Source organism: Tauraco erythrolophus, chromosome 2, assembly GCF_009769465.1.
Source record: "Tauraco erythrolophus isolate bTauEry1 chromosome 2, bTauEry1.pri, whole genome shotgun sequence".
Taxonomy (NCBI): Eukaryota; Metazoa; Chordata; class Aves; order Musophagiformes; family Musophagidae; genus Tauraco; species Tauraco erythrolophus.
This window is the reverse complement of record NC_141466.1, coordinates 105,467,581-105,493,988: the sequence shown is the minus strand read 5'-3', so window position 1 is coordinate 105,493,988 and position 26,408 is coordinate 105,467,581. Positions and strand designations below refer to the sequence as shown.

At 39.2% G+C, this 26,408-nt stretch overlaps 1 protein-coding gene across 1 annotated transcript in view; it reads left to right on the top strand.

The window, feature by feature from the left end:
* EML4 (EMAP like 4) overlaps window positions 1-26,172 on the top strand; it is a 37,290-nt gene extending 11,118 nt beyond the window's left edge. Inside the window, 20 exon segments of the mRNA XM_086626221.1 lie at window positions 1,999-2,133; window positions 2,386-2,521; window positions 4,360-4,511; window positions 6,008-6,062; window positions 6,065-6,100; window positions 6,103-6,147; window positions 6,259-6,279; window positions 6,282-6,388; window positions 7,017-7,044; window positions 7,047-7,083; window positions 13,366-13,454; window positions 14,626-14,723; window positions 19,605-19,692; window positions 20,966-20,987; window positions 20,989-21,062; window positions 25,082-25,177; window positions 25,180-25,211; window positions 25,708-25,795; window positions 25,798-25,991; window positions 25,993-26,172. Coding sequence (XP_086482347.1) covers window positions 1,999-2,133; window positions 2,386-2,521; window positions 4,360-4,511; window positions 6,008-6,062; window positions 6,065-6,100; window positions 6,103-6,147; window positions 6,259-6,279; window positions 6,282-6,388; window positions 7,017-7,044; window positions 7,047-7,083; window positions 13,366-13,454; window positions 14,626-14,723; window positions 19,605-19,692; window positions 20,966-20,987; window positions 20,989-21,062; window positions 25,082-25,177; window positions 25,180-25,211; window positions 25,708-25,795; window positions 25,798-25,991; window positions 25,993-26,172 — 1,713 coding nt within the window.
* The last annotated feature ends 236 nt before the right edge of the window (window positions 26,173-26,408 follow it).

Here is a 26,408-nt window from a genome sequence, read left to right as displayed (position 1 = left end):
TGACTGTATGTAAGGCACAAAAGAAATGTGTTCTTAACTTGTACATTGGAAGGTTTTGAATGTTGGAGCACTTATAATTACATTTTACTCATCCTGAAGAACCAATCCAAATAAAGCAATTTTCTAATATTGTCGTAATTTTTAAAAAATAAATTTAGGAACTTTAAGAAACTGAAGTGCTAATTCAGTCTGTAGTTGGTTTATTGAAACCAAACAAACGAAAAAAACTTTTAGACATTTCCTTATTTTCATTTTTGCCTGAATCGAGTTCCAAACATTGATTCTCGTTACGTATGTCTCTTCTCATCTGAAGTCCATTAGTACTTTTAGATTGCAATCTCGTCTGCTTTCCTTTTTCTTTTGTAACCTTCTAAATTTCTGATTGATGAGAAGCGTTCAGAGGTGTTGCGCTCGATGTTCGTGTAACGTTGATTCCACTGGAAATACCCAATCCAATAACAACTTGCTGTTGAAGTCCATATTTTGAGACATCTTGCTTTGCATTATACAATATCAAGAAAGGAGATATTACATGGATGTAAAACTGAGTATTTTTAATTTTTTTTAATCATTAGTCAGCAAGTGGAATATTCTACAAGCATATATGTCTATATGATTAAAAACCTGCAATTTCATATAACAGAATCAGTTTGGTTTGACCCATTTTCTTTAAATTATGTTGGCCAATACAAATTATATTCCGTTCTGTAAGTTTTAATATAATTCTACATCAGTATTTTAATTTCCTTGCTGATATTTAATGTGAAGCTATTTGGCATAGGCCTTGTATTTCCCATTTTGTTGACATTATGTTTTGACTATTTTCACTCTCCAGGGAGTTCCTTGGTGTTTCAGAATTGACTAAAAATGATTTGGCAGGGACAGCTTGCCCTTCAGTACTTACATTTGGGACTTGATCTTGCAGTATCTTAAGCACTTTCCTTGATAGGTGATGTTTCATCCCTTGAGCTAGAGTGCAAAACAGAAGCTGAACTTGATTAAATTTTTCAGTCCGTAGTTTCCATATGATTTATGGATATAACAGATCCACTCGTGGAGGAAATTGTATGTGAGCAGCATAATTCAATAAAGAGGCCATCAACAAAAAGTGAAACTTAAGAAGGTTACTTTCGTAAAAGTGAGCCAAAAGTGGTGGAGCGGGGAAAGAGTACTCCCACAGGTGCTGATTCAGCAGCAGTTTTAAGTGTACTCCTTTAAAGCATGAGCTTAAATCCCATAGAAGTAAATGCATTGATGCATTTACTTAAGTGTTTTGTAGAGTCATTGGCTCCAGGAGATTGCCTTCAAAGACAGTTCATTTGAATATACATTAGAAGTTGGATAAATGCCAGTCAGTTTATGTTTGTAAAATCTACTGGTAAAGGATGAAATATTCACTGAGGTGTTAGTAAGTCAGTAACAGTATATGCAGCCAGTAAAAATACAAAGGTGGGACCCTATGTTTCAGAGTTTTGAGTTATGCAGATGTTGGGTTTTTTTCTTCTTCGTGAGGAGGAAAGGAGAGGAAGAAAGAACCCAAAGGAATTTTTATGGAATTTCAGAAAGAGAATGATGGATATAATCCTACTATGTTCGCTGTCACAGCTTTGTTACACAGGATAGCAAACTAGTCTGTGTAAAGACTAAGCGGGGTTTTCAACCCAAAAAGTGTCTTTATACATCATTCACTTTCCATGGCAGAAGTCTTAGTTGTTCCAGAGAGCAGAAGCTTTTGTGATTTAAAAAGTGAATGTAAAACCTTGGCTTTTCTACTGAAGTTTTATAAAGATCTCTTAGAATGTAAAAAAATCAATACATACAAAACGTTATGTGCGGTCATTCAGACAGTTGATTGAGTGCAGAACACTTACAGATTCTTTCAAGCATACAATGAGCTGTCTAGTTCCTCATGTCTCTCTTCTGAAACTTGGGATTTTACATGTGTTTTTAGTAGTTAATGTCCCATCTGGATAAATATTACTTCTGTTATTATTTCAGACTACAAATGAAGTTGTTCTTGCTGTAGAATTCCATCCAACTGATGCAAATACCATAATAACATGTGGCAAATCTCATATATTTTTCTGGACCTGGAGTGGCAATTCATTATCAAGGAAGCAAGGGATATTTGGGGTAAGAATGTTGTGATACCAGGTCAGTTTTAAATCAGTGGTGTGATCTGCTCACACTTTCTATAAATTTTCTCTGTTGTTACCGTGTTCTGTTTGAGCAGAGACGTAAACAAACAAAGGGTTAAATTCTGCTTATGTGTATGCAGAGTGTGTGGGTGTGAATACATTATACTAATTATGGGTGTGAATACATTATACTAATTACATCAAGAGTACAAGCAGTTATCCCTTTCTTTTGCTTATTTTGTTTCAGAAATATGAAAAACCCAAATTTGTTCAGTGTTTGGCTTTTTTGGGAAATGGCGATGTGCTCACTGGAGACTCAGGTGGCATAATACTTATATGGGGCAAAACTACTGTAGAATCTACTCCAGGAAAAGGACCTAAAGGTAGGATACATTCACAGTTAATCACAGGTTTTCGATAATCTGTAGAGGACAGACATAAAGGATTGCATTAGAAGGGGAATAGGGAAACAGACCTGACTAAGGGTGTACGCTTCCTGTTATCAACAGGTGGTACTAAACTCTTTCGAGTCTCATGAATTTGCTGACTTAATAGCAATCTAGAGTTTCTCAATAATTAATGAGACTATGCCCAAAGTGAATGAAAACTACTTTATCTAAGTGTTTTGCATTTTAAAAATGTACAGTTAATCAGCTTTCCTTTCATCCTGTGTTTTGAAAAAGGCTGTAGGATCAGTTTGAGAATTCTGCAGGCTACTTTTGCCTCCTAAGGTTTATGTTGTACCATTCTTAGTCTCAGAGGAATACCATTAAGTGTTGAAGCTGATGTTGATAGGACTTGTATGTGAAGGAAAAGTATAACACATAGTTGTACCAGTTAGCAAATAACAGTATCTGGTTTAGCAAATACTCAAGTCTTGACTGTAAAATATACTTTGAAACCCATCTTATTTGAAGTTTGGGTTAAAGTTACTCTTTAGGGCAAAGCTTTTGTAAAACAGGAAGGAAAATGATTTGTTATCCAACATATGAAGACCTGGCACAGCTGAGCCCTAAGGTGACTTACAAGTTCAAGGATAATTTATTTTACTTGGCAGCTATTTCAAACACTCTGGTTTAAATTGATATGCCAGGAAGACTTTCATGTAAAAAGTAAATTTTTAACAGTAAGTCTGGTTTTGTAGGTAAATCTTTTTCTTGTCTTTCAAGCTAACTGCAATGGAAAAGTATTTTAACAAATTATCTGATGTTTAATTTTGAAGTTCTTCTGCAAAAATTACCTTTTCCCAGTACAATCTTAACAGATACCAAACAGAACATTAAATTACATTGATTTAATTAAATATGAGGTCCTTTAATTGGTTTATCACATTAGATTGTTGACAGGACTTGATTTCAAACTCTTTTTCACAGTGTGAGAACATGCTGACTTGAACTGGCTTAAGCCATAGGCAGAGTCAGCAAAGTTAAGCTGGTACTTACTTGGGTGGTGTTTTAGGCTTTTACTGTGATTGCTATTTGAAAATATGTGAGTCTCAAAGCACCAGAATCCTGATTTTTTTTTTTTTAAATATTAATTTCCTACAGCAGTTCTTTTGACATGAAGACCTGATTAAGATGTGAAAGGCTTCCTTTGCCACCTTTGTTGTTCAGTTGTCTCATCTCTGTTTCGTTCTTCCTGGTGTTTTCCTTGGGTAGACTGCTATATCGATAGATGCCAAGTGCTGGTTATACTATTTTTAAGTGAGACAACATCCAGCATTAGATACTATGTTCATGCATCCTGGAAACTTTGCTATAAATAATTTGCTTTTTATTCCCATAAGGCTATAGACAACAAGTCTTTGAGTTTCTTTTAATAAAATAACTTTAATTCTTTTCTAATAATGACTTGCTAAATATTTATTGACTCTAAAGGACAGTTTCTCTTGCATCTGGAAAAACTGCGTTCCCTTGGATAGCACAGAAATGAAGGCATTTTGCAAATAGTTGTTGTTCTTGCCTTCACAAGTTGTAGGACAATCAATCTCAAAACAGTTGGTATTCAGAAAGGCAGACCCTTTGTTTTATCTTTTTATCCTGTAAGAAAACACTACCACCTTGTGTTTGCAATACTGATGCAATACTAATAGCCTGACAGTCCAAATGTAGTTAATTATTATATGCTGTTACTTTATTCTTCTGCCAAAAGGCACAGCTTCTTGTAAACCCCAGATGAAAAAACAAGTAGTGTTCCTTATTATTTTCTTTTGTGCATGTAGGGGTATATCAGATAAGCAGACAAATCAAAGCTCACGATGGCAGTGTGTTCACACTCTGCCAAATGAGGAACGGCATGCTGCTAACTGGAGGTGGGAAAGACCGAAAGATCATCCTGTGGGATCATGATTTGAATCCCGAAAGGGAAATTGAGGTAAGAAAGCAGGAGTGACAAGGAAATTTGCCTTGGGCAATGTATTGACTAGCAAGATGGAGCCCTCCGCACCGTTTGGAGAATCAGTAGTTAGAATGACAGAATATCTTCTGGTTGCTGTCTTTTTAAGTGGGTGATGGTGTTTTCTTATAAGTGTTTAAATTTTCAGCTTATAAATGAACCTATGTTAAGCTTCAGTTCTCTTCTGTTTAAATGAACAGAAATTGTAAGGGTTTTTTTTTCCTCCAAGCCCGCCCTTAGTTTCTTGTATTTGTCTTTTTTTTTTTTTTTACAGTGTTACCAGTATTTGAGGGGGTTTTATATAATTTTTTACATAAGACAACAATAGGTAGGATACATATGGTACTCTGTAAGAAGGTAAGAGCTATGTTGGGGAACTTGTTTTGACTTTAACCTAAGACAGGTGTTTAGTGAGTATGTATGTCTTTGTGATTGGCCATATCGCAATGCCAGGTAAATGGGAATGAACTGCAAAAAAGTTGTACACTCTAGATTTAAAACACTTTTTTTTTTTTTTCCTGACAATAAGATGACCTCTTGAAATAACATATTCTTCTTAAACAGTTCTTCTAATAATGGTTTACTCCACTTACCTAATATGCATTATAGCAGCATTTTTTTCCTTAACATATATATTTAGTTCCACTACAGTTTGTTATTACCTTGAATCTGATATTGACCTTTAGAAAGCATGGCTGAGAGTAGTAAGCATTGACTATCATATACAACTCTTAGACCTGAGTAACACACTCTGTTCCTATCAGAGACTCTATTTTCCTTTGTTGATGATGTTATGTTAAAGGTAATCTTTTTTTATATTAAGAAATATTGCCAGAACCCTGACACAACTTTCTCAATGGCTGTATGGATTTTCTATCTTGTGTAGCTAATATTAATGTATTTTCTAAAGATAAATCATTTGGAAAACCAGTAATCTCACACTGTAAAATAAAGCCGTGTGTTAAAATTCAAGCATCCAATAAACAATAAAATTTGGAGTCATTGCTGACTCCAAACATGAGTAAACATGAATGTTTTGCGTAAGGTTAATCAGGAAGCATTAAGAATATCGGGAATGATCTGTGTGCTACAAGATTTTTTTTATTTTTTTTCTCTGTGTTTTGCAAAGTAACAGTAACTTATATTATTATTCCTATCCTTATATGTTGAGATGCAAGGATGTAGAGTGCATTTTTTAGTAGTGTATTTTGACATTTTAAAATCCATGGAATTTAATTGTAACCTTTTTCCTACTGAAAACTTGTTAAAGTGGCATAATTGTAGTTGTTTTGGAGTCAGTACATGCCTGTACTGAACAAATAAATGATGTAGGCTTCAGGTGAAGTCCTGATCTAATGTATATATTGTAGATTATTTTACTGAGAGAAGTGCAGTTCTGGTACTGTCATTGTGCACTATTTGTGGATACCATATTAAGATGCCTGATGTGGCTTTACAGATGTTTCTTTTCTTAGGTTCCTGACCAGTATGGAACAATTAGAGCAGTAGCAGAAGGAAAAGCAGATCAATTTTAGTGGGTACTTCACGAAACTTTGTTTTGCGGGGAACATTAATGATGGTTTCCTAGTAGAGGTACAGGTGAGCACAACTTTTGGTTTTTGTTTTTTTTTTAACCCCCAAAATGTAAAGGGTTTCCTCTGCTGGTGTGTTAGTTAAGAGAGTCTTTATTTTATTCATTGTTAAATCATGTGTGTTTTCTTTCCAGGGACTACAGATGAACTCTGGGGACTGCATCCCATCCTTTCAAAGATTTATTTTTAACATGTGCCCAAGATAGGCAAGTCTGTATGTGGAACTCTGTGGACCACACACTAGAATGGACCAGGCTGCTAGATGTTGTCAACTGTTTAATGTTAAATATAAAGTTGGAAAATGGGAAAAAGCATTAATTTTCTGAAACCCTTGTCACATGTGATTGCAAGAGACACCAAATCCTGTTGTTACGGCAATAAGAACATCTATTTGGAAGCTTTGATAAACCTCACCAGGCTCATCAGACATTGTTTAGACTGTAATCTGGTTATTGTTGTCTGATGCCATTCTAACAATCCAAGTCAAATAAAAACTCCAAGTCCTTTGTTCTCATTAGAGTTGAACTTTTTTTCCAATTATTCAAACAATTCAAAAGAGAGTATCAATACAAACGTGGAAGGTTAGCTTTAGAAGTCCTTCCTTCCTGTCATATTCATTTCATATTTTGGCTAATTCTGTCCTAATATCAAATGAAAAGTACCCTTTTACAGAGAAATTTAGACTTTTTACTTGCAAGAAGGTAATGTAATCCCTGTCACTGTCGATACATGTGTAAGAAAATCTGCCTGAGGATTGTAAGCGTGCTGCTAACTAACGGGTTTTTCACTGTGTCAGTTCAACTTTGGCTTTTAGAGTAGCTCTGGTAGAAGGAGAGGTGCTGACCGTAAGGAAGTGGGCAGGTGAATGACGTGTCTGTGCCTCTCCCTTCAGGAACCGGGACACTGCGCTGACTTCCATCCAGCGGAGCAGTGGTCGCAATAGGAACACACTCGGGCAGGTAAACGCCTTTTGACTGAACAGTGAAAGTTAAAGCAGATGATTTGATACCAGAGGTCTCATATATTGGAGTTCATATATCGTTTGGTTTTTATTCTTTTTGCTTGAGGTTAAGTAGCCTAAAAAGGTTGAGGGAAGGGGACAGATCGATCTTAGGTGGGTTAGATGAAGTCGGAAGGATCATTTGACTGTTGTTAGGCTGTTTTGGTGTTTTAACTACTCTTTCATTGAAAGCCCAGATGCTGATTTTAATTTTTTTTTAAAACTATTTTTGGGAGGGTTTCCATGAGCACTCCTTATTTGCTTTACTAGAATCATGTATTTCAGTATTGTATGCATGTGTGACATTGGTTTATAAGACAGATACAGTACAGATCTTTCTCCTTTCAAATCAAACACACTTGCAACCTTCTAATTGACATGGCAAGGTGAACAGCCTAGTGTTTTGTATGAATGGAGTTCAACATGGTGCACTGCTGCCATGAAGTGTCATTGAGCTGTTCATGTTCATTTACAATTGATAGCTTATTTGGAAGCTATCAAAACACAAGCTAAATCCTTTAATCAGGCTTCATTCAGTGGTGGAAAAACTTATCTTAATTCATGTCCAAACTCTTGACTTGCTGTTATCTCCCAAGAAAGGAGTCCCATGCAACAGATTTCTAGCAAGTAGCAAAAAGAAAAGGTGGGGTATTAATAGCATTAGAAAGGGAGAGTAACAGATAGTAAATCTACTGGCATTTTATTCTGTTTTTTTCGGTCATACCTCATGCTTGACACCTCGATGATAGAATAATGCTTAGTACATGTAAGAAAAGTGGGGAGGGGTGTAATTTGCCTCCCAGAATTTTTTTTTTATGCCTAAAACCCATTTAAAGTTTGGTTTTAAAAACTGATGAACATGAACAACACCCTTTAACTAGCCTGGAAAACTAAATCTTAAATACTTTTTAAGGCGTTTTCTTCTCCAAGATGAAGATGCAGTCCTCACTAAATTCAGTAGATATAACATCAGGCTAGAACACCTGGTTTACCTTCCTAAGAAAAATCTGCTAAGCTCTTGTATATTTGGCTTCCACATTTTACCTTTCCAATTTTTGATTTCTTTCTAGGTTATAGCATTAAATTGAACAAGTGTTTCTACCTTCATTAAACAGAGTCAGAGATACTGGCCTAATAGCACTTGAAACAAGGAAAAAGAGCAAGAAGGTCAGGCTACATTCTTGAGTTACTAGAACGTTTTTGAAATTACATCAAGCACAATGAAAGCATATTGAGCAGCCAAAGCGTTGTCTGGTGTTTGCTTTTGTATTTTATTTTTTCCCCTCCCAGAGCGTTTTAACATTACTTTGTCAGTTGAGAACTTGCAGTTTAAATTCGTGCTTTTTAATTACTTGAGGCAACTGGTTCATACTGTGTTGGATAAATTTATGATGATGGCCTTGGCTTGTTTGGTTTTGATTTTTTTACCCAAGTGAAACTGAATTGAAATGAGGCCTGGTAAGTGTACAAATGTATGATGTGAATCAAGATAAACGAACAGTTTTCAAATTTACTGCCTAACCAGCGGCATCACACAGTGCTTTCTGAGCTGGATAATCGAGTCCAAGGGAGTGAGTTCCCAAGGAATGAGGGCTTCAGGATGTATCTCGATTAATGTGTGAGAGAAAATAGTCTCAGGCCCTTAACAAGTTACTAAATAACTTAATTAATTCATAGCCCAAAATGCATAAAGCCAATATTAAATTAATCTGATTTGTTTACAGTTCGATAAACCTCGGATGTGTCTGTCTATTGTCGTTCTAGTGCTGCTCAGCTTCCAGTATGGAGCTCAGTAAGACATGGGTAGGGAATGGAGCGTTAAGGAAGTTGAGTTTTGGTGGTTAAATTTGTGACATCTGAAGAAAACTGCATTTTCTATCCCTCTTCCCATTCTTGTCTGTTGTTTAACAGCGCTGTGGTTTTATCAAACCAACATGTCATGGTTTTGGTGTGCCTTTCACGTACCACTTCCCATGAGGATTATCATTTCCCTTTTTGGGCTGTCTGCAAATGATCTGCTGCAGATTTTGTTAACCACTTATTTAAATACCTTCTGTGTAACCTGATGATCAATTGTTCTGGGATTAAGCCTGGTTTGGAGAGAACTAATACTTTTTGTGGATCCTGCTGTTGCTGGAAACGCACAGCCAAAAAACTAAAAAGGGCTGGCAATCAGAAATCCTACCAGAAAAGTGAGTTTTTCAAGGTACTATGGCAGATCCTTTTGCCATGCTGCCAGTGGTATTATTTGCAGGGAATAGACCTTTCTATGACTAATCACGTAGAATATCTTGAGTGCTGCGCACTGCGGGGAAAAAAAAAAACAGCTGATAAGATTCTTACAAAAATACTAATGTTGTTGAGAAAACTGAAGGCTGGAGGGCAAGACCAGCCTAAGCCAGAGCCACAAGCGGTAAATCAGTCAGTAGAGCTATTGAGATTTATACCAGTTCAGCATCTGTTGTCATATTAAGATGAAGAAGTCTAAATATCCCAGGGAACCAATCTTGTAAGATGGGTTGGTTTGTTCACTCCGATTAGTGACTTATAGGTTCAATGTTTGGTATTAACTAAACGTGGGAATTGCAAGATGGGAATTGCAAGTGTAAGTGCAAAAATATTTCTACTTTGGAATACTGTTTTCCTGGTGATTTCATCAGAAAAATTCTGCATTCAGAGATGTGAATTATCAGTAATAAATGACTGTCATGGATCAGAATTTGCTTTCCAAAAGAGAGTAGTTTAAGGGGGTTTGTTTCTAAAAATGTATATTTTTAGATGGGTTATTAGTATTTTTTTTAAAGCAAAGGGATGGGAAGAAAATAAATGGGAAAACGCAGAAGTTCTGTCCTGTCTACATGAACTCACAAACAAGTTAAGCATGGATTTAAAATGAAATGGGATCGATTTCAATTAGATATAAGGAAGAAATTCTTCTCTCTGAGGGCAGTGAGGCACTGGACCAGGTTGCCCAGAGAAGTAGTGGATGCCCCATCCCTGGAAGCATTCAAGGCCAGGTGGATTGAGACACTGTGCAACCTGGTGTAGTGGAAGGTGTCCCTGGCTGCGGCAGGGGGTTTGGAACTAGGTGATCTTTAAGGTCCCTTCCAATCCAACATTCTACGATTCTTTGATTCTGTTATCTTCTGTAGCAATTGGGAGAAAATCAATAAAAAACAGAAAAAGCAAAAGAGCTACTATCTTACAGCTGGGATACCATTCATCTGTTTGTTTCATCCAGTCTACGGATCAGAAGTTGACACTTGGCAGCCAAACTTTGCATTTCACAGCCTTGTAGGACTTTTTCAGGGTCAGCTGCCGTTCACATGCTGCATACCTTCGTGTTAGAGGGAATCCCCTCCCGAAGCAGAGTCTCAAGGAGGACCCCAGCTGTTTGTGAGAAGGACCTGTGTGGGGCATGCCAGTGAGCTGCTGTAGCCACTAGATTGGAGAGACGTTTCATGGAGACAGGCTTTCTTGGTGGCAGTTGCAATGTTTGCTCCAGCATTGGGAGATTTTGGAAGATAGAAGAGTATGTCTGATTACAGCTTGTGGAAGCATCAAGGAACAGCTCAACTAGCTATGACCAACACTTTCTTTCTTAAATTAATATCAAAATTGTCACAGTGCACTGTTTCCTCAGTCAACTAAGACTGCTGTTTACATCTCTTATTCAGGTAACTTTTTGGAGAAGGACTGGTGTCACAAAATGCTGTCTCATAATGCCAAATGAAGTTCCATGTGCGCTCTTCAGAGCAGCAGTTTTGCATTCTGCTTGATATCACACAATACCACCTCTGTGCTTTCAGTAAAATAGGAGATTTTTGCATGTTTTTCCAGTTGTGTTTTAGCTTTTGGCTATTTTTCATTTTATGTAATATTAACTGGAGGATTGCCTGATTCAGGTAACAGCCTCAAAGGGCCAGGATCAAGAGGCATGTCCCTGCTGCAGCAGCCTCTGTGCTCTGCCCTGGTTGTGTATTTTGGGACATGTGCTCATCTCTCCCCTTGGCTGTCTGGCAGAAGTCCGCTGCAGCACGGTCATCTGTGGGAGGACATGGGAAGGCCGTATCCATCCACTCTGTGGAAGAAGGCTGCTTTTGGTTGTTACTGTGCCCATAATCTGTTTTTATATCCAGGCATCACAATTATGCTGCTCAGAATAAACAAACAGGTATCATGCTGTGTCGTCTTGCTAGAGAAACAGATTTAAGTTTTCTGGTAAAACAAAAGGTCTTCCTATCTCCTATTTTGCCGTCCATGCCCAAGATTTGTGTTGCCCGCCTGGGCTGAAGCAGTGAGGAGCCTCCACCTTGTGCTGGATTCAGGAAAACACAATTAATAATGAGGCAGTGGGGGCATTGACTTTCAGACCAGCTTCTCATATCTCTTGAAAACCAGATGACTTCAACGCCATGTGTGTTCTTCACACTTCTGTTGTGTCCCATCAGGATGTACTTTTAGAACAGCTTTACTGTCATGATGGAGTGACTGTTTTTCTTTCTATAGTGACAACATGGCATAGGTACCCTCTCTTTTACCCCCTTGTCAAACCCTTTTGTGGTTTTGGTTGGGTTTTTTTTATTATTATTTATTTTGGTTTATCCTTTAATATCTACACCCCTCTCAGGATTATCAGCCAGGTAATGTTTTAGTGAAGCATTTGGCAGGTCCAAAGAGGGGTATAGTCTGAACTGAATAGCAGAATAGCAACTTGTAGCTCCTGATGCGTTCAGAGAACCTGTAAAGCTTCAGTGTGTAGATTGGAAGAAATCAAAAATCTGCTTTCAGCAGAGGATTACAGCAGAGAAACACTGAGTGTGGTTTCTGCTGCTGTCCAATGCAAACATATTAGCTGTTTTCCACTGGTTCCATCTGTCTTGCACGCAGATCATACAGCAGTCCATGGCATGTGGAGTTCGGGTTTTTGTTACGCGTATGTTGTTTAATTTCTTTGTTGGGGTTCCCTAACCACATGCTGGTTTTAAGCCATTGGGACCAGGCTACTTTCCAGGTACCTAGCTGCTGGACACTAGATCAACATGAGCTGGAATCTCATCTCCATCTGTAGAAAGCAGTGATGTGCGCTGTTGTTCCTGGAATTTACTTTAGGTTATAAGTTTGTTATGGCATAAATGGTCTCAGCTTTGGCAATGTTCTGCTGAGTTCACTATGAGACAGCGTGTGGAATTGCCTTACTCGTTCTCACAGCGTGCGAACTTGCCATTTGCCACTGGGGATGGAAACCCAGCTGTGGCGTACGCACACAGTTGTGAGATCAGAAGTTCAGAGCAAAGAAATAAAATTCTGAGTACAGCTTTAATGTATTTAGCCATTTGACATCTTGCGTTTTCATAATATACATGTTTATGTATATCTTTTATTAAATTTTCATTGTCTTTTGGTAATGTTTGATGTGTTTAGGAGTTAGATTGGGCATCAGAATGGTTGCAAAATGCTCAGGTTGTACTGATCTAGCCTGTCTTGCTGTCAGTGGCCATTTCAGTGTATGGGCCACTTGATTTTTTGTGAGCTTCTCTGAACTTTTAACGTGTGTCTCATAACTAATACTACAGGTTAAAAGTTATTGTTAAATAATGAAAAATGCAATTAATTCCCTTAGTTATAAAGCATCGAAGCAGGAAATAATAAAAAAAGCTAGGTTATGAACCATCAAATTTCAGTAAATGGTTATTCCTTCTCTGATAAAATTATTCATAGAAATGGAAAGGACTGAGGGGGAAATACCAAATTAGAATATGCTTTGTGTTTAAAATGAGTATGGAAATGTTTTCCACTCGCTCCTACTGCTTCTATTTTTATTTTTTTTTACCTTAGCTTCATACAAATTGAAAGATGAGGTTTTGTTTCAGAGCTGTTCTTCAAAATGGGAATAAGTAGTAGATTAAAATTCAGCTGTAGCCTTAAGGCTTCAGGATGATACGGGGAAGACATATCAGCTATCTGGTGGCATGTTTATCACCCAGCAGACGTTTTGGTGATTACCATAGTGTTCAAGGGAGGGGGAAAAATTGGGCTGTATTTAGAATGTTTTATATATCCTTTGCTGAAACTTGTATCACTTTGTGAACCAGATAAGTGTTCCATTAAAAACAGATGTTCACCGTGCTGCCCTTGAGGGACTAGCATGAGAAGATGAAGGCAGGCAGTGATTATTGCTCTTTTACTTGCTTTTTTTGTTTAGTGGAAGTGATAGTCATTGGAATTCTCCTCTCTCTAGGTGGTTTGTTTTGGATGCGGAAACGAGGGATCTGGTTTCAATACACACTGATGGCAATGAACAGCTCTCGGTGATGCGCTACTCAGTAGGTAGGCAGATTTGTACATTCAGAATAATTGCTCATACATGAGATGTCTGTTCTGTTGATCAGTGTTGAATTACTCCCCAGTCACTGGGAAAGGCAGAGCTTTGAAAAAGAGTTGGTTTAAGATGCTTAATATGTAACTGAATACTTGCTTACAGATTTGTTTGTGTGTGCCAAATCTTGGAGTTTTGTAACTGCAGATGATAGTCGCCTTTCCCAGCCTTTCCTTCACCTTGAACTGTGCTTTTACAATATACGTTAGCTTTGCTTCCAGAAAAATGAACAGTTCTCAACTAAATAGTTGGCAGGTTAACAGAGAAGTCTGTGAAAAGCTTAGTATTTCAGTGATATTTTGGTATACTACTTAGCTAATTTTCAGGTCTATTAATACAAAACCATAAAACTAAGCTCAGATCTGTCTGAAACTCAGACCTTTTTGTGAAGTATTTGCTATGGGATTATGTGGAGTCCAAGCCAGTATTGAGTCTCCTCTTCAGACATGACATGACAAATCATCAGAGGCTCTCTGTTAAAACTGAATGGAAGAACACTCTCATAAATCTGTTTCTTGTTTGCTTTCGGATAACGTGCCATGTCAGTGGGCAAAATGTTCCTCTTCTGCGGCCACATCTGCCAAGTGCAGCAATTCATTTTAAAGCACTGATGTTCATTGACACTAGAGACGTTTGATCATGATTGAAGGCAACTCTTGTCCACCTTCCTTTTTTTTTTTTTTAAATGGAGACAACACAGGTTAGAAAACTGCTTGTCGTGTTTGAATGCTCCACTTCTTTAGACATTATTTAGTGTCAATTTATATGCAATCCCCCTCTCCAAAGCTAAGCTAACTATAGAGTAAATACTCTTCTACAGAAAACTCAAGCCTGCCTGCTGTCAACAATTCCCAGAAATCCAGTGCAATCTGAGGATTTATACACCATTTATTGGACGCTTACTTAAAAAAAGCAGAAGTGAAGGAACTTGCCCAAAAAACATACTCACAGAGTAAACAGTTACTGAATGAAAAACAACATAATGTAAACAGTTATGTATTCTTCAATACAATTCGTAAGCAGTAGTGTAATTGAGACTGTTGTTGTAGTGATAAATCTGAAATCATTAAAATTTGGAAAGCAAACATTCTGTTAATTTATATAAAATATTTTGTGTTGTAGATGGCACCTTACTTGCAGTTGGATCCCATGACAATTTTATTTACCTCTACGTAGTAACAGAAAATGGAAGAAAGTATAGCAGATACGGAAAATGCACTGTAAGTTTTGGAGCAAATATAATCAGCAGCTCTTGCATTTTGATGTTATACATATACTAAAACGTTAAGCCGTGGAACTCTCTCTGGGTTGATGCTTTTCTGGTTTTAGTTTTAGTTACAGCTTTTATGATTTTTTTTTCAGCATTTGATTGATTTTAAACTTCACTCTGATGAGTATTGCAACCATAGGTGAACACTTTTGCATCAAATGACTAATTTCTCAGACTATTGACTTTTTCATTGAAATGAGAAATTAACAGTGAGATGGAGAAATGCCTTGTACCTGTATGCTGAAACTCTTCTGGGGAAAACGTTGCACGTCTTTGGGGGTGTTTTCCCCATATTGGTAAAGTACTCCTTGGACCACCATAACAACAGATGGTGGAATTTTGTTAGAATATGTAATTTTGGAGGTTGCGAATATGCACTATTTTCAGCTGTAATTGTAACTACAAAATTTGGAATTGGGGAATATGTTAACAATAAATTTCTGGCCCAGGGTAAATAAAGGTAAGTCTAGCACAAGTAGTGGAGTTTGTATTAGTCCTTCCACTTACATGAGGTTGTCTCAGCACTAAGAAGACGTACTAGTTTTTCCTTAAGTGTTTAGTTAATCTAACATCCTTGCCTTAAGTTCAGCCATCTCTTTAGGTTACTGAGAATATTTACATAAAGAACATCTGAACCTTAATGAGATTTGCAAACGATATCATAAGAATAGATTCACATTTGAAATGTGAAATGTTTTTTGTTTTTTTTTTTTTAAGGAATGCATCCCCTGCTCAAAACACTTTCATATGTTTGTCACCAATTGCTTTTCTTTAGTTTTTAAAATAAGATAATTTCTCAAGCTACTTCATTAATTTGCAAATGGGAGATAAGGGGACGGTAAGGCTAAATTGTGCGGGGTATATTTATTTATTTTTATTTCTAAGATATAATTTTTATTAATACTTTTTTCCTACAACCTTTGATGCAAGACTTGCAGTGGCAACTGTTAGTTAGGGGGAAATGAACAGGCATTAGCCAGTTTTTTAGTGCCACGTATGGTGTCTCGGAGAGATTTCTACCCGTGTTTGGCTAAGGACACCCTGTGCTGTTAGGGCATGGAGGTCCAGAGCAGCCTGAGCCCTGCTGCTGCTGGGGGCACAGGGCTGCCAGGGCAGACAGCAGTGGTGAGTTTGCTCCGTCCCTGTGGTGTGTGGGTGGCAGTGAGGGCTCGGCGTTGGCATGGGATGCGGCTGAGAGGAAAGGCTGTTGGATATGCTGGAGACTCCTCATGGCAGGGTTGTGGTTCAGGATGAGCCAGGGCATCCTGCAGCCCCCAAGCAGGGTGATGACAGGTTAGCTGATAGCACAACAGTCGTGAGACGAGAAATCAGATCTGCAGCCTTCCCAGGGAGCTCAGGGTGTGGGGAAAGGGCTGAGCCTACAGAGAGGTCAGACTGGGGACCCAGGGAGGCTGGTGGAAGGACAGCAGCGGACAGCTGCACTTCAGTGCAGCATTTCACCCCATCACTTATTTTTTAACCATAAAAATAAAATCACTGAAATGGCTAATCTTAACATATGTAATATTCAGCTTGCTATGTACTTCAAGGTCTCCGTGAGCTCTTTGAAGATGTGTGAGATCATTTATATCTGTATATTGTATGTGTTATGTTCAGGAGAGAGCATACAGTAATTTAAACCAGCATCAACTGATGCTTGGGCCTTCTTGCCCTACATTGTAGGACAGTGTGTTGGAGATGCAAGTAGTTTGCAGATAATGCCACTCTATTCAATAGCATTACTAGCAAGTGATCTCATAATTCTAAAGCTGCTAATAGCTGGGAATATAATCAATAATGCGTGTCCGGTGTACTGAGTATGGTGAAACTGCATTGAAACAGAAGTAACCACCACACTGAAAAGGGTTTCTCCCCTTCCTTACCTTTTTCATCCTGTGTGCAGCTTCTTGTCAGGCATCTGTATGCCTATCTGTACCTCTGCCTTGGCAGGAAAGGGGTTTGTAAAAATTGCTATGGGAGAAATCAACGTTGTTAGGCGGAAGGGTTAAGGCTTCAAAGCAGATTTCTGTTAACCGTGTTTTCAGTCTGAGTGAATGCACATAGAAGCCAAAATTAGCAACCTGGTTTCTGTTGGGGCTCAGCTCCCTAGACCCTTCCAGCTGGTGCAGAAGGCAGCAGCATGCTAGCTGACTGAATCTGACGTGCTGCGGGGCTGCCGGTCGGGTTTCACAAACCCCGTGTCTCCCTTCTGCTGCCCCGGGTGTGCTGGAGGGTCGGTACCAGCTCGGTGCTGAGCAGGGGTCACCCCAGTGTGCTGGCACCCCAAGTGCTCCCGGCTGCTTCTTGGGCACTGGCACTGTGTCCTTTTGGTGTTCTTCGGGTGACTTCCAAGTAGCATGACTCGATCCTCCTGGTAGTCAGCTTTCTGGTTGTTTCCTCCAACTTGAATACATTACTTGAATACTTTCAGAAGGATTTTGTCTACGGAACTGGTTTTATCAACTCATGCATAAGGGCTGTGTGCCCACTGTTATGTTTAAATCCCCTTTCAGTTGTGACCAGGATTCCTGCTGCCACCAGAGAGGCGAGTGTCTGACCTGTCAGCATGTTGTCACAGTGAGGGATGGTGTTGGTTGCGATCAGAAAGAATTTCAGATGAGCCGAAACAACCGTTTCGACTTGTGCAGCTGTTTTTTGAGGGCTTCAGCTATGCAGACAGCTATGTGAAGGTACCGGCTGGGGTATGAACTTCCAGCGTGTCAGCAGCTCCGGGGTGGCTGGTGCTGTTTCTGTTTGCCTTTCGTCAGAGATATCTATTAGCAAAGGAGAAGCGAGTGCCGTGCGTTTATGGAGAGAGCTGTGGGGTGAAACTCACATGGGCAGCCATGCTGAAGTATTTGGTACACTAGACTTGAAATAATTGGTGTGCTCGTCCCATACACCATGGGCATTGCGATATTAAGTCTGAAACAGACAAACATTACCAACGAAGGAGAGGTTTCCATTTAGTAGGTAGTTTTATTAGCCAGTGATAAAGAGTAATTATATTCATTGTAAATAGAGGTACAGAAAAGGAAAGAGTAAAATGTTGCCTTATCAGTGGGCAGCTACCAAAGAAAGATTTTACTAGAAAATGGGATTGTGCTATTGAAAATATTACAACGTTATGTTCCAGTTCATAGTTCGATGATTGTTTGCCTGAAGGGATTTTGCAGCATGGAGCCCCCTGGGCCAATTGCTTTGTTCACTCCCCCACCACCCCCAGGAATTTTAACAGCTGCCAAATGTCTGGCAGGATATTTTAAATGACTGACCAATTCTTTTCCATGTTGGAGTTCACTTGCAAATTTGAAGACTTGGAAAATAAGGGCGGGGGGGGGGGGGGGGAAGGAGGAGAAGTAATCCTAGCCAATTGTGCATTTTTAATTTTTTTTTCAAAATACCAAGTTTGCATGTTGATATCATAAATCCCACCCATGACTGCAAAGCAGTTATGTCAATACACAGTTCCTCTGTTTGAGGCAGAGACTTAGTTCATAAGTAAATAAACCCTAAAGGCCAAGTTTTCTCCTAAATGTTTTTGCAGTCTCTCACAGAGGACCTGGGGATGAGAAGACAGACACGAGTGTATTTCTACATGTGATTCTGGAAGTAATCAGCATTTTAGAGCTCTCTCTAGAGGAGTTTGGTGTGGTGGGTGGTGCGGCCGCCAGCGCAGTGCTCCAGCCTGGTCCCAGCACAGCAGGTGTAGGCTGGGCCAAGAGACCTTGCGGGTGGCCGAGGGATGCCATCTTCATAATGCCCACCGAGAGAGCAAATGAGTTGGCATCTGTCAGGCAATAAAGTGGTGTTTTGTTGCCTGGCAGAATGACTAGGAAGGGGAGAAAATGAATGGTCTTGTAAGGGATGAGGACCAGTAAGAAGAAATTGAAGAGTGGAAGAAGAGTAAAATGGATGTCACTTTTATTCATTTCCCACCCTTTCCTCTACAGAGAAATAATTTATTCCTACCTTATACAAATCTGAGGCTTCTCTGGAGCCTCTCATATCTTTATTATTGCTATTATTGTTATTACTACCAACAAAAAAGTTCATGCACAGGAAAAATACTCTGACCAGCTGCATTTAGCTTCTCCCTCAAAAACAAAGATGAGTTTTTAGCCATGAGGTTGCTCTTGATGGTGATAACTAAGCAATTAGGCCGAAGTGTTTTGATTCTTATAAGGGTGACCCTGTGCCTATAGGGAAGACTCAAAGCTGACACTAACATGTATGCAATGTAAGAAGCACAGCAGAAACTTTCAAAAAGCTTATGGTCCTTGATCTTGTAGTTTTGCACGGTGGTTGTTAACCAAAGTATCCTAAGTTTTTAGGATGAGCAAAGGTTATTTGAATATGCGTACTTTTAATGGAAATTATTTTGAATGGGCAGAGAAATAAGAGAGAGGCCACTCTGTCACTTCTCTGATGGGATCTAAAAATGATCCCGTGTAAGTTACTTGCCTTTCTCAATGAGTAGCAGTGTATACTTTCTTAATTCAAGTACAAATGTGAGTTCCTCTGTATTTTAGCAATGTACCTTCTAGGAGTATATCATTCTGGGGTCCAAGAGGGACGACACCATTTACAAGTGAAGAATCCACCATGTGCTGGGAGAGGCATGATGCCCAGCCTGTGTGGGTTTAGCCGTTGGCGAGCGTGGCACTGTGGAGTAAGGAGCCTTTAACGGAGCACAAGTGAATTGCGACAGACCTGGGGTGGGTGGGGAGGTGGTTTTTTGCTGTTAGCTGTCCCATCTGTGTATGCGACTTCTGCTTCTGTTTGAATTAAAATACGTGTTTCATGTTGGTGTTACTGCGTTCTTCCCCAGGGACATTCCAGCTATATTACACACCTTGACTGGTCCCCGGACAACAAGTATATAATGTCAAACTCAGGAGACTATGAAATACTATACTGTAAGTATGAAATTAAATACACTGGGAACAGAAGTATGTATTAGCTGTCAGAATATTTAGAAGGTGTTTGATCAGGACTGTACAAAATGCTTACTGACAAAGGAACCAGTTTGAACTTGTGTAACCCGATATATTGATGTTATTCAGAGCTGTGTATTACCTAATGGCTATGCCAAATATAGCTTACTTCTTACAAGGTCATAAATCAGTTTAACAGTGTAGAATTTACAGAACAAGTGGCACTGTGTTTTGGTGTTGGCCCAAAGTTCTGTAGATTAAAATAATATATACAGTTGTCTAATTAGTGTCAACAGTACCAGTTATTTTGGGGGAATAAAATCAGTGGATCTGTGCCTCCATTCTGGAGTTTCTTTTTTTAAAAAACTTTGTCTTGGCTGGTGATGTTGAAAAGTAAGCAAAGCAATAATACTACTCTAGTGAGTTAGTGGTATAATGTTTTTGCTTTTGTCCTTTTTTAATATGTGGAAATATAAATTTAATATATAATGGTTATGTCAAAGTTCAACTTGCATAGTGGATATCAGTCTGGTTTTAAATTTATTTTTATATTCTTGTCTTCCTGTGGCTTTAACAGGATCCAAGAGGACTGTAATTCTGTTCCTGTACAGGCACGAAGAGCCAGCAATTAAATATCTGTCACCTTAACATGTTCTTTTTGCCTGTCAAAACTTAGGTTTCAAATCTGAATAGTGCAATGTCTCAATCCACCAAAAGGGAGTGTTGATGTTTGTAATTACCTGTATAGGGAAGCAAAGATCTGTGACCCATTAGTACTGGGCTGGTATATTGAAAGTTGGACATTCTTTTGAGAAACAATCTTTGCTTTCCTCGTTAGAAGTTGAAAAGCAGTCTAAGGCTCCTCTGGTAGTAGTTCCTCACTATTTTGAAAGCAGAGCTTCCTGAATGATTGATTGAATTTTTGCACATCAATGAAAACTGGTAGGAAGGAGAAAATTACTCTATTGCAGACTCTATTAAAGCATTTTGTAGAGTAGGTAGCAGGGGACCCCAAGCTGCAGGGAGGTGTTTTTGAGTTACAAGTGATCTGAAGAGGGAAATGAGAGGTAAATGTGACTCTTAAATACCAGCAAAGCTTCAAGTATCTGGAATTTGATAATGGTACTGGGCTGTCTTTACAGTGTGATTCCAGATTTGGTTTAAGATGTTTATTTAATGGCTTAGCACCTTTAAAGAGGACAGATGTAAATACAAAATTATATGACATAACTCATCATTTACTTTTTTTTTACAGGGGACATTCCAAGTGGCTGTAGCTAATCAGGAATCGTCTGACTGTAAGGATATAGATTGGACAACATACACTTGTGTGCTAGGCTTCCAGGTGTTTGGTAAGCACCATCTAACTTGCTTTTAAGCTATTCACACTGTGCTTTTGTTTTCTTTTGCTTCAATTTGTTATTAGAAATATGCTGTTAATGATTATTGAGGATGGTGCTGAGATGACAGGCCGAAGAGACTGATCGATTAAGCGTTATTATTTAATATTGTTTAAATGTATAAAAAAAATTACAAAGATATTTTAATAGTGCCATTTGAGATTGTGGCCAAACAGTTCAAACTGCTTTTGCTGAAGGCAGCTCTGTTGGCCATGGGCCCCTCTTCAGGGGTTGAAAAGCATGGTTCAGCCTGTCAGCATTGTAAAATCAAGTTGTGTGAGCAGGATGCTGAGTGTCTCGCTTCCACCGCTGAGGTCAGATACCTGCCTGTTCTTTGTGTTGTTGAAAACATCAAAATCAGGTAAATCAGCAAGTTCTTTAGAGGTGAGGGGTTAGGTCTACAAATCTTTTCTTCACTGCTACTAGGAGTTCAACTTGAATATCAGTTTATAGACAGGGTAGAAGAAAATCAGTTAAGTCTGAGTGCTCTCTGTAGCTTCTGACACCTATCCTGCGTATTTTAGGACTGTGATGTGCCTAATGAGCAAGCAGTCTTTAAAGGATTGCATTTGGTTTGTGGGCTAACACTGACGTTCTTGTTACGTGTTGGTTGGGTGGAGGACGTTTATGCTTTATAACCAGGCTTGATTTGCTTTCTGGGCACCAAAGATCTGAGGCAGAGCAGGGAAAACAAAGGGGTCAGAGAAGGAAGCAAACTGGTTGATAAACTGTGTAAAATATTTTTGAGTTGCTTCGAGCTCGAGGGTAGGTAGCAGAAATAAACAGGAGTGTGCTGTTTCTGCATTGCTTTTGAATACTGTTGCTTATTGCTAGTTTGAAAACATTAGCTTCCATTAGCCTAAGCACTGTGAACCGGGTTGTGTACGTGTTTGTTTTTATTCAGTCTGGGTGAAACAGAGTGCGGATGGCTGTTTCCCTCCTGATGCTCTGTGCGTGCAAGCCTAGGCTGACAAGGAATCGGTCCACAGCAGTCATTTCCTCGCTGTCTTTGCTAGTGCGACTGAAATAATAGTGCAACATAAATGCCTTTTTTAAAATGGAGGATCAGAAGGTTCAGGAGATGCTGGAGAAAGTGAAAAGCGAAACTCCGATGCTAATGTGACGTCTTTCTCCAGGAGCAATGAAAACACTTTGTAAGAACTGAATGTTCCTTCTGGAATAGCCTCAGAGCTGGAGCCATTTTACATTTTATGCGGAGTACTTAAATCTACCAGAAACATGGAGGTAGCAGATGGTGGCTCTGTTGCTACTGAACTTTTACCACTACGTTTGGTGGTAGAGCAGACAAAATAAGGAGAGCAGCTATCCCAGCACTTTCCCAGAAGCGTCCTTTACTCCTGACCTAAGGAGATGAGGTGTGGGAGTGCAGAAAGAGTTTGGGTTCACATCTAAACGATTGGCTTTGTCTCTTTAACAGCTGTCGGATAGAAGCTGTTAGTGACTGGGGCCAGGCTGGAGATGAGTAGCTGCCGTAACCACTGTTTTGAGAAGCCTTTTTACTTTCTGCTTTTAAAAAGTAAATAAATCTGCTGATCCTGTCTGCATTCCATTTTGGATTACTACAAACTTTAACCACTCTGAATTAAGTTTAATTAGTCTCAACTGCTCTCAGAATCTTCAGTGTGCCAGAGGACCTGGGAGTGAAGTAGATAAAGCAGATAATTTGATGTTATTCTGGGGCAGAACAGAATATATTTAAACTTCCTAGCCAAGATTCATCATTCTTTAATTTTATACTGTCTGGTAGTCTGACACCCATTGCAGAATCTTAAAATTGTGGCTCAGTCTCAGACAAAGGCAAGTATTTTCCCATTAAATCAGACAGTGCAGCTAAGCCAGCCTAGCAGATATTTGCTGCTGAAAGGAGAGATCTGGCTTTGGCCCGAGGGTCAGCTGGCTCAGGGATCCAAACAAGCCAAGGGCTGCTCACTTTGATGTTTAGGAGAGAGGGTTAAGTTTATGGGATTTTGGTTTTTGGGGTATGTGTTTTACTAATTTGGCTCCATGGATAGTGTGTCCTTAGCTCAGGCATCACACTGTTGTCAGCAGAAGAAAGAGGATGGAAATGAACAGTTTGGATGAGAATAGCATCTCTCCTTTTTGGCAGTTGATACTACTATATTGGCACAGCAGTATCATCAGTCTGCACCCCGAGCACTTGAAGTCACTCCTTCGTTTACTGCACGTTTCCCACACTTTCAGATGAGCAGATTCTTTTGAGAGGCTTTTCTGCTGGCTAGCAAAATTTTTTAAATTGAAGTCCTGCTGTTGTACCTAATAACAAAGTCCTATGATTTTGTATATTGTGTTATTTTTACAGTGATTAAGAACTTGGTTACATTAATGTCTTGGTTTTTCCGTGTTTGCCTGATACATTGAAAGCGAATCCTGCTGCCTTATGACAAAGGATTGTCTTACCTTTAGAACCACTAAAGAAGTTTGTGAACACAAGAGATGTTTAAAAAGAGATGCAATCTCGAATACTAGTGTTTTTAATCTTAAATTAAAAACAAGAGGAAAGCATAGCTGTTTGACATAGTTTACCGAAGGTGGTAGCTGAAACTTCAGGAAACTGATTTGAAGGGTTTTTTTATTACTTCCACCTGATGACAGTATTTTATATATCGCGTGTAGGAGAAAGTTAAAATTCATTCATTTTGAGCTACTTGAGAATTCTTAAATAGTATCTGTTTTCCAGATTGGTTTCATTGATGTGAGAGCACTATAATGTTTCTGAATGCTTCCTTAGCATTTCATGTCTTTATTTAGTAAATTACCTACAATGTAGCTTATTGGCATTTGTAACAAGCTGCCTTTGTTATTCTTCAGAGAAAATAAAGTTCTTACTCCACCCCACTGAAGAACAGAAAACACAACTTTAAAGTTAAATGCTATTTGCCATTTTGCTTAAAACCAAGAAGAGATAGTGTGGGAGTTTGAAAAAGACAAGGCAGTTGTAAGTCGATGTTTTGTGCTGTATAAAGTAGTCAGCACATGTTTTTTATTTTACCAAGTCAGTGATTGTAAGGGAAGAAGACGACGTTTTTATATCTGATAATAGACATCCTTCTCAGTCAAGCGGCCGTGCAGTTTTTTGGGGTGGGGGCTGATATTCGAGGGGGGAAATTCCTCCTAACTCCTGAACTAATCGGAAACCCAAGTATGATCTGTAAAAATGTGATACCTTTGGCATAAATTAGTATCTTATAACCTCTTGTTTACCTTATGTTCAGCTTTTCTTGCAGATGTGAATCATCAGTTTAGTTACGAGAATCTCTAGGATCTTTATTTTTTGTTAAAACTTAGAGCCTCCCCCTTCCCCAATTTGTTCAGTGCTTTCATCTAGGCGATGTTGTTTTTCTTTTGTCTAGACGTATCTGTGTCATTCTTTTCACTTAAAAGCATATTGAATTGTACTTAAGCACTTGACAGCACTTACATCTATGAAACTCGTACAGGCTGGGTTTCTGTGCAAAGTATCATCAATCAGTTGTCTCCTTTGAATCATGCAAATACTAAAAATTGCTCCAGATTTAAAATAAAACCAAGAGAGATCTCTGCGTAATGTACGATACCTGGGCTTGTTCCAACCTTCAGCATCAGTCTCGCTTTTAAAACATTTGTGCATGAAAGTGTTAATTAAGAGTTGCCAGTTTTAGCAGCAAACAAGATAAGCTTTAAACAAGACTGTGGTTTTGAACAGGAGATGTATCAAGCCCAAGAGGTTATCCTGGCCGAGGCTGAGGGTTTGGGGGAGCGGCATTAGACTAGCAAAATATTACTGACATTTATGCAGTGCATTTTCCATTTTCCAGTTGAATGTCTCATTTGTTACCTTTTGTTAAGCTTTCCTTTTCTCACAGCTTATAGATTTTATTTTTGTTTATGGATTATCTTTTAATTTGTTTCTAAAAACAGCATCACTAAATACTTGCTCTGCTCTCTCCTAGGAGTTTGGCCCGAAGGATCAGACGGGACAGACATAAATGCCCTTGTCAGATCTCATAACCGAAAAGTGATAGCAGTTGCTGATGATTTTTGTAAGGTCCTCTCTTTCAGTATCCCTGTTCCAAGCCAAAGGTAAGTCTAGACCAGTCTAGTCTATGTGCTCGTTTGTGTTGCCTGAAGCTTTCCTTGCCAGACACCTGCTTCCAGCTCGGTCATTTTGGAACGTGGCAGCCAAATGGCTCATTTGTATCTGAGAACAATGGTAGAGACAAAAGCATGGTTTTCCTCATTAAGTTTATATAAAAAAATAGAAAATATAAAATACATACCTAAAAGTGAAGTAGCAACCACTGTCCTTAAGTTCTGGAGCAGAGGCTTGATGCTTTCTGTTGGCTGGCCTTGGTGTTAAGTCCCTTACTTTTTGCGTAAAGATCTAAATCTGTCCCGCGTTACGAGCCTTAAGAAGAGAGAGTGTATTGTGGGGAGGAAAAAATAATATAACTTTTTACTCTGGCGTGAATAAAGAGCCCTCTTGAAGGGGCAGACAAAATGGTAGTAGTTTGGGGTTTCAGTATCACATGCTCTTCTAGTCAAGCCTGTGATTTATCTTTCTGCTTGTTTTCCATAGGCTCCGAGTCACAAATACAGCGCTCACAGTAGTCATGTGACAAACGTCAGCTTCACCCATAGCGATGGTCACTTGATTTCAACTGGAGGGAAGACATGAGTATTATTCAATGGAAATTAGTGGAGAAGGTAACTCTACCACAAAATGACATTGTCGTGGACATCGGTGCAACCAAAGTGCCCATCCCTGCCAGTGAGAATGCTGTACAGTGTCCTGCACCTCTCCCACAGCCTTTTAACGAAATGAACCAAAACGAAAGTGTAACTGGCAGCTCTCCAGCTTCCTTTGGAGAGCAACTTGGAGCAGTCTGCGGAGGCCAGCGAAGAGCAAAGTGAGGAACAAAGTGAGGGGAGCAGCCTGGATCCTGCCGAGCCGGGCTACGAGGAGCCCTCCAACGAGACGAGCGAGGAGCACAGCGAATCCACGGTCACTGAAGAGCAGCAAGATAATTCACCGGTGTCTTAACGCTCCCAACTCAGGCGGTTGTTATTTTCCCTTCGTATGCGTGCTTTCATTACAGGGTGAGGGTTCAAATAGGGAAAAGTAGCTGAGATTCATGACCACTCCAGCTTTTGAGTTTCCGTGAGGTTTTTAGTCTGAGCTTCAGTTCAACGTGTGGAACCATCCCAAGGGGCCTGGCTTGGTGGTCTGTGTCAAGATCTGCTCACAGTTAGTAGTGGACATTACCATAGATCCATTCA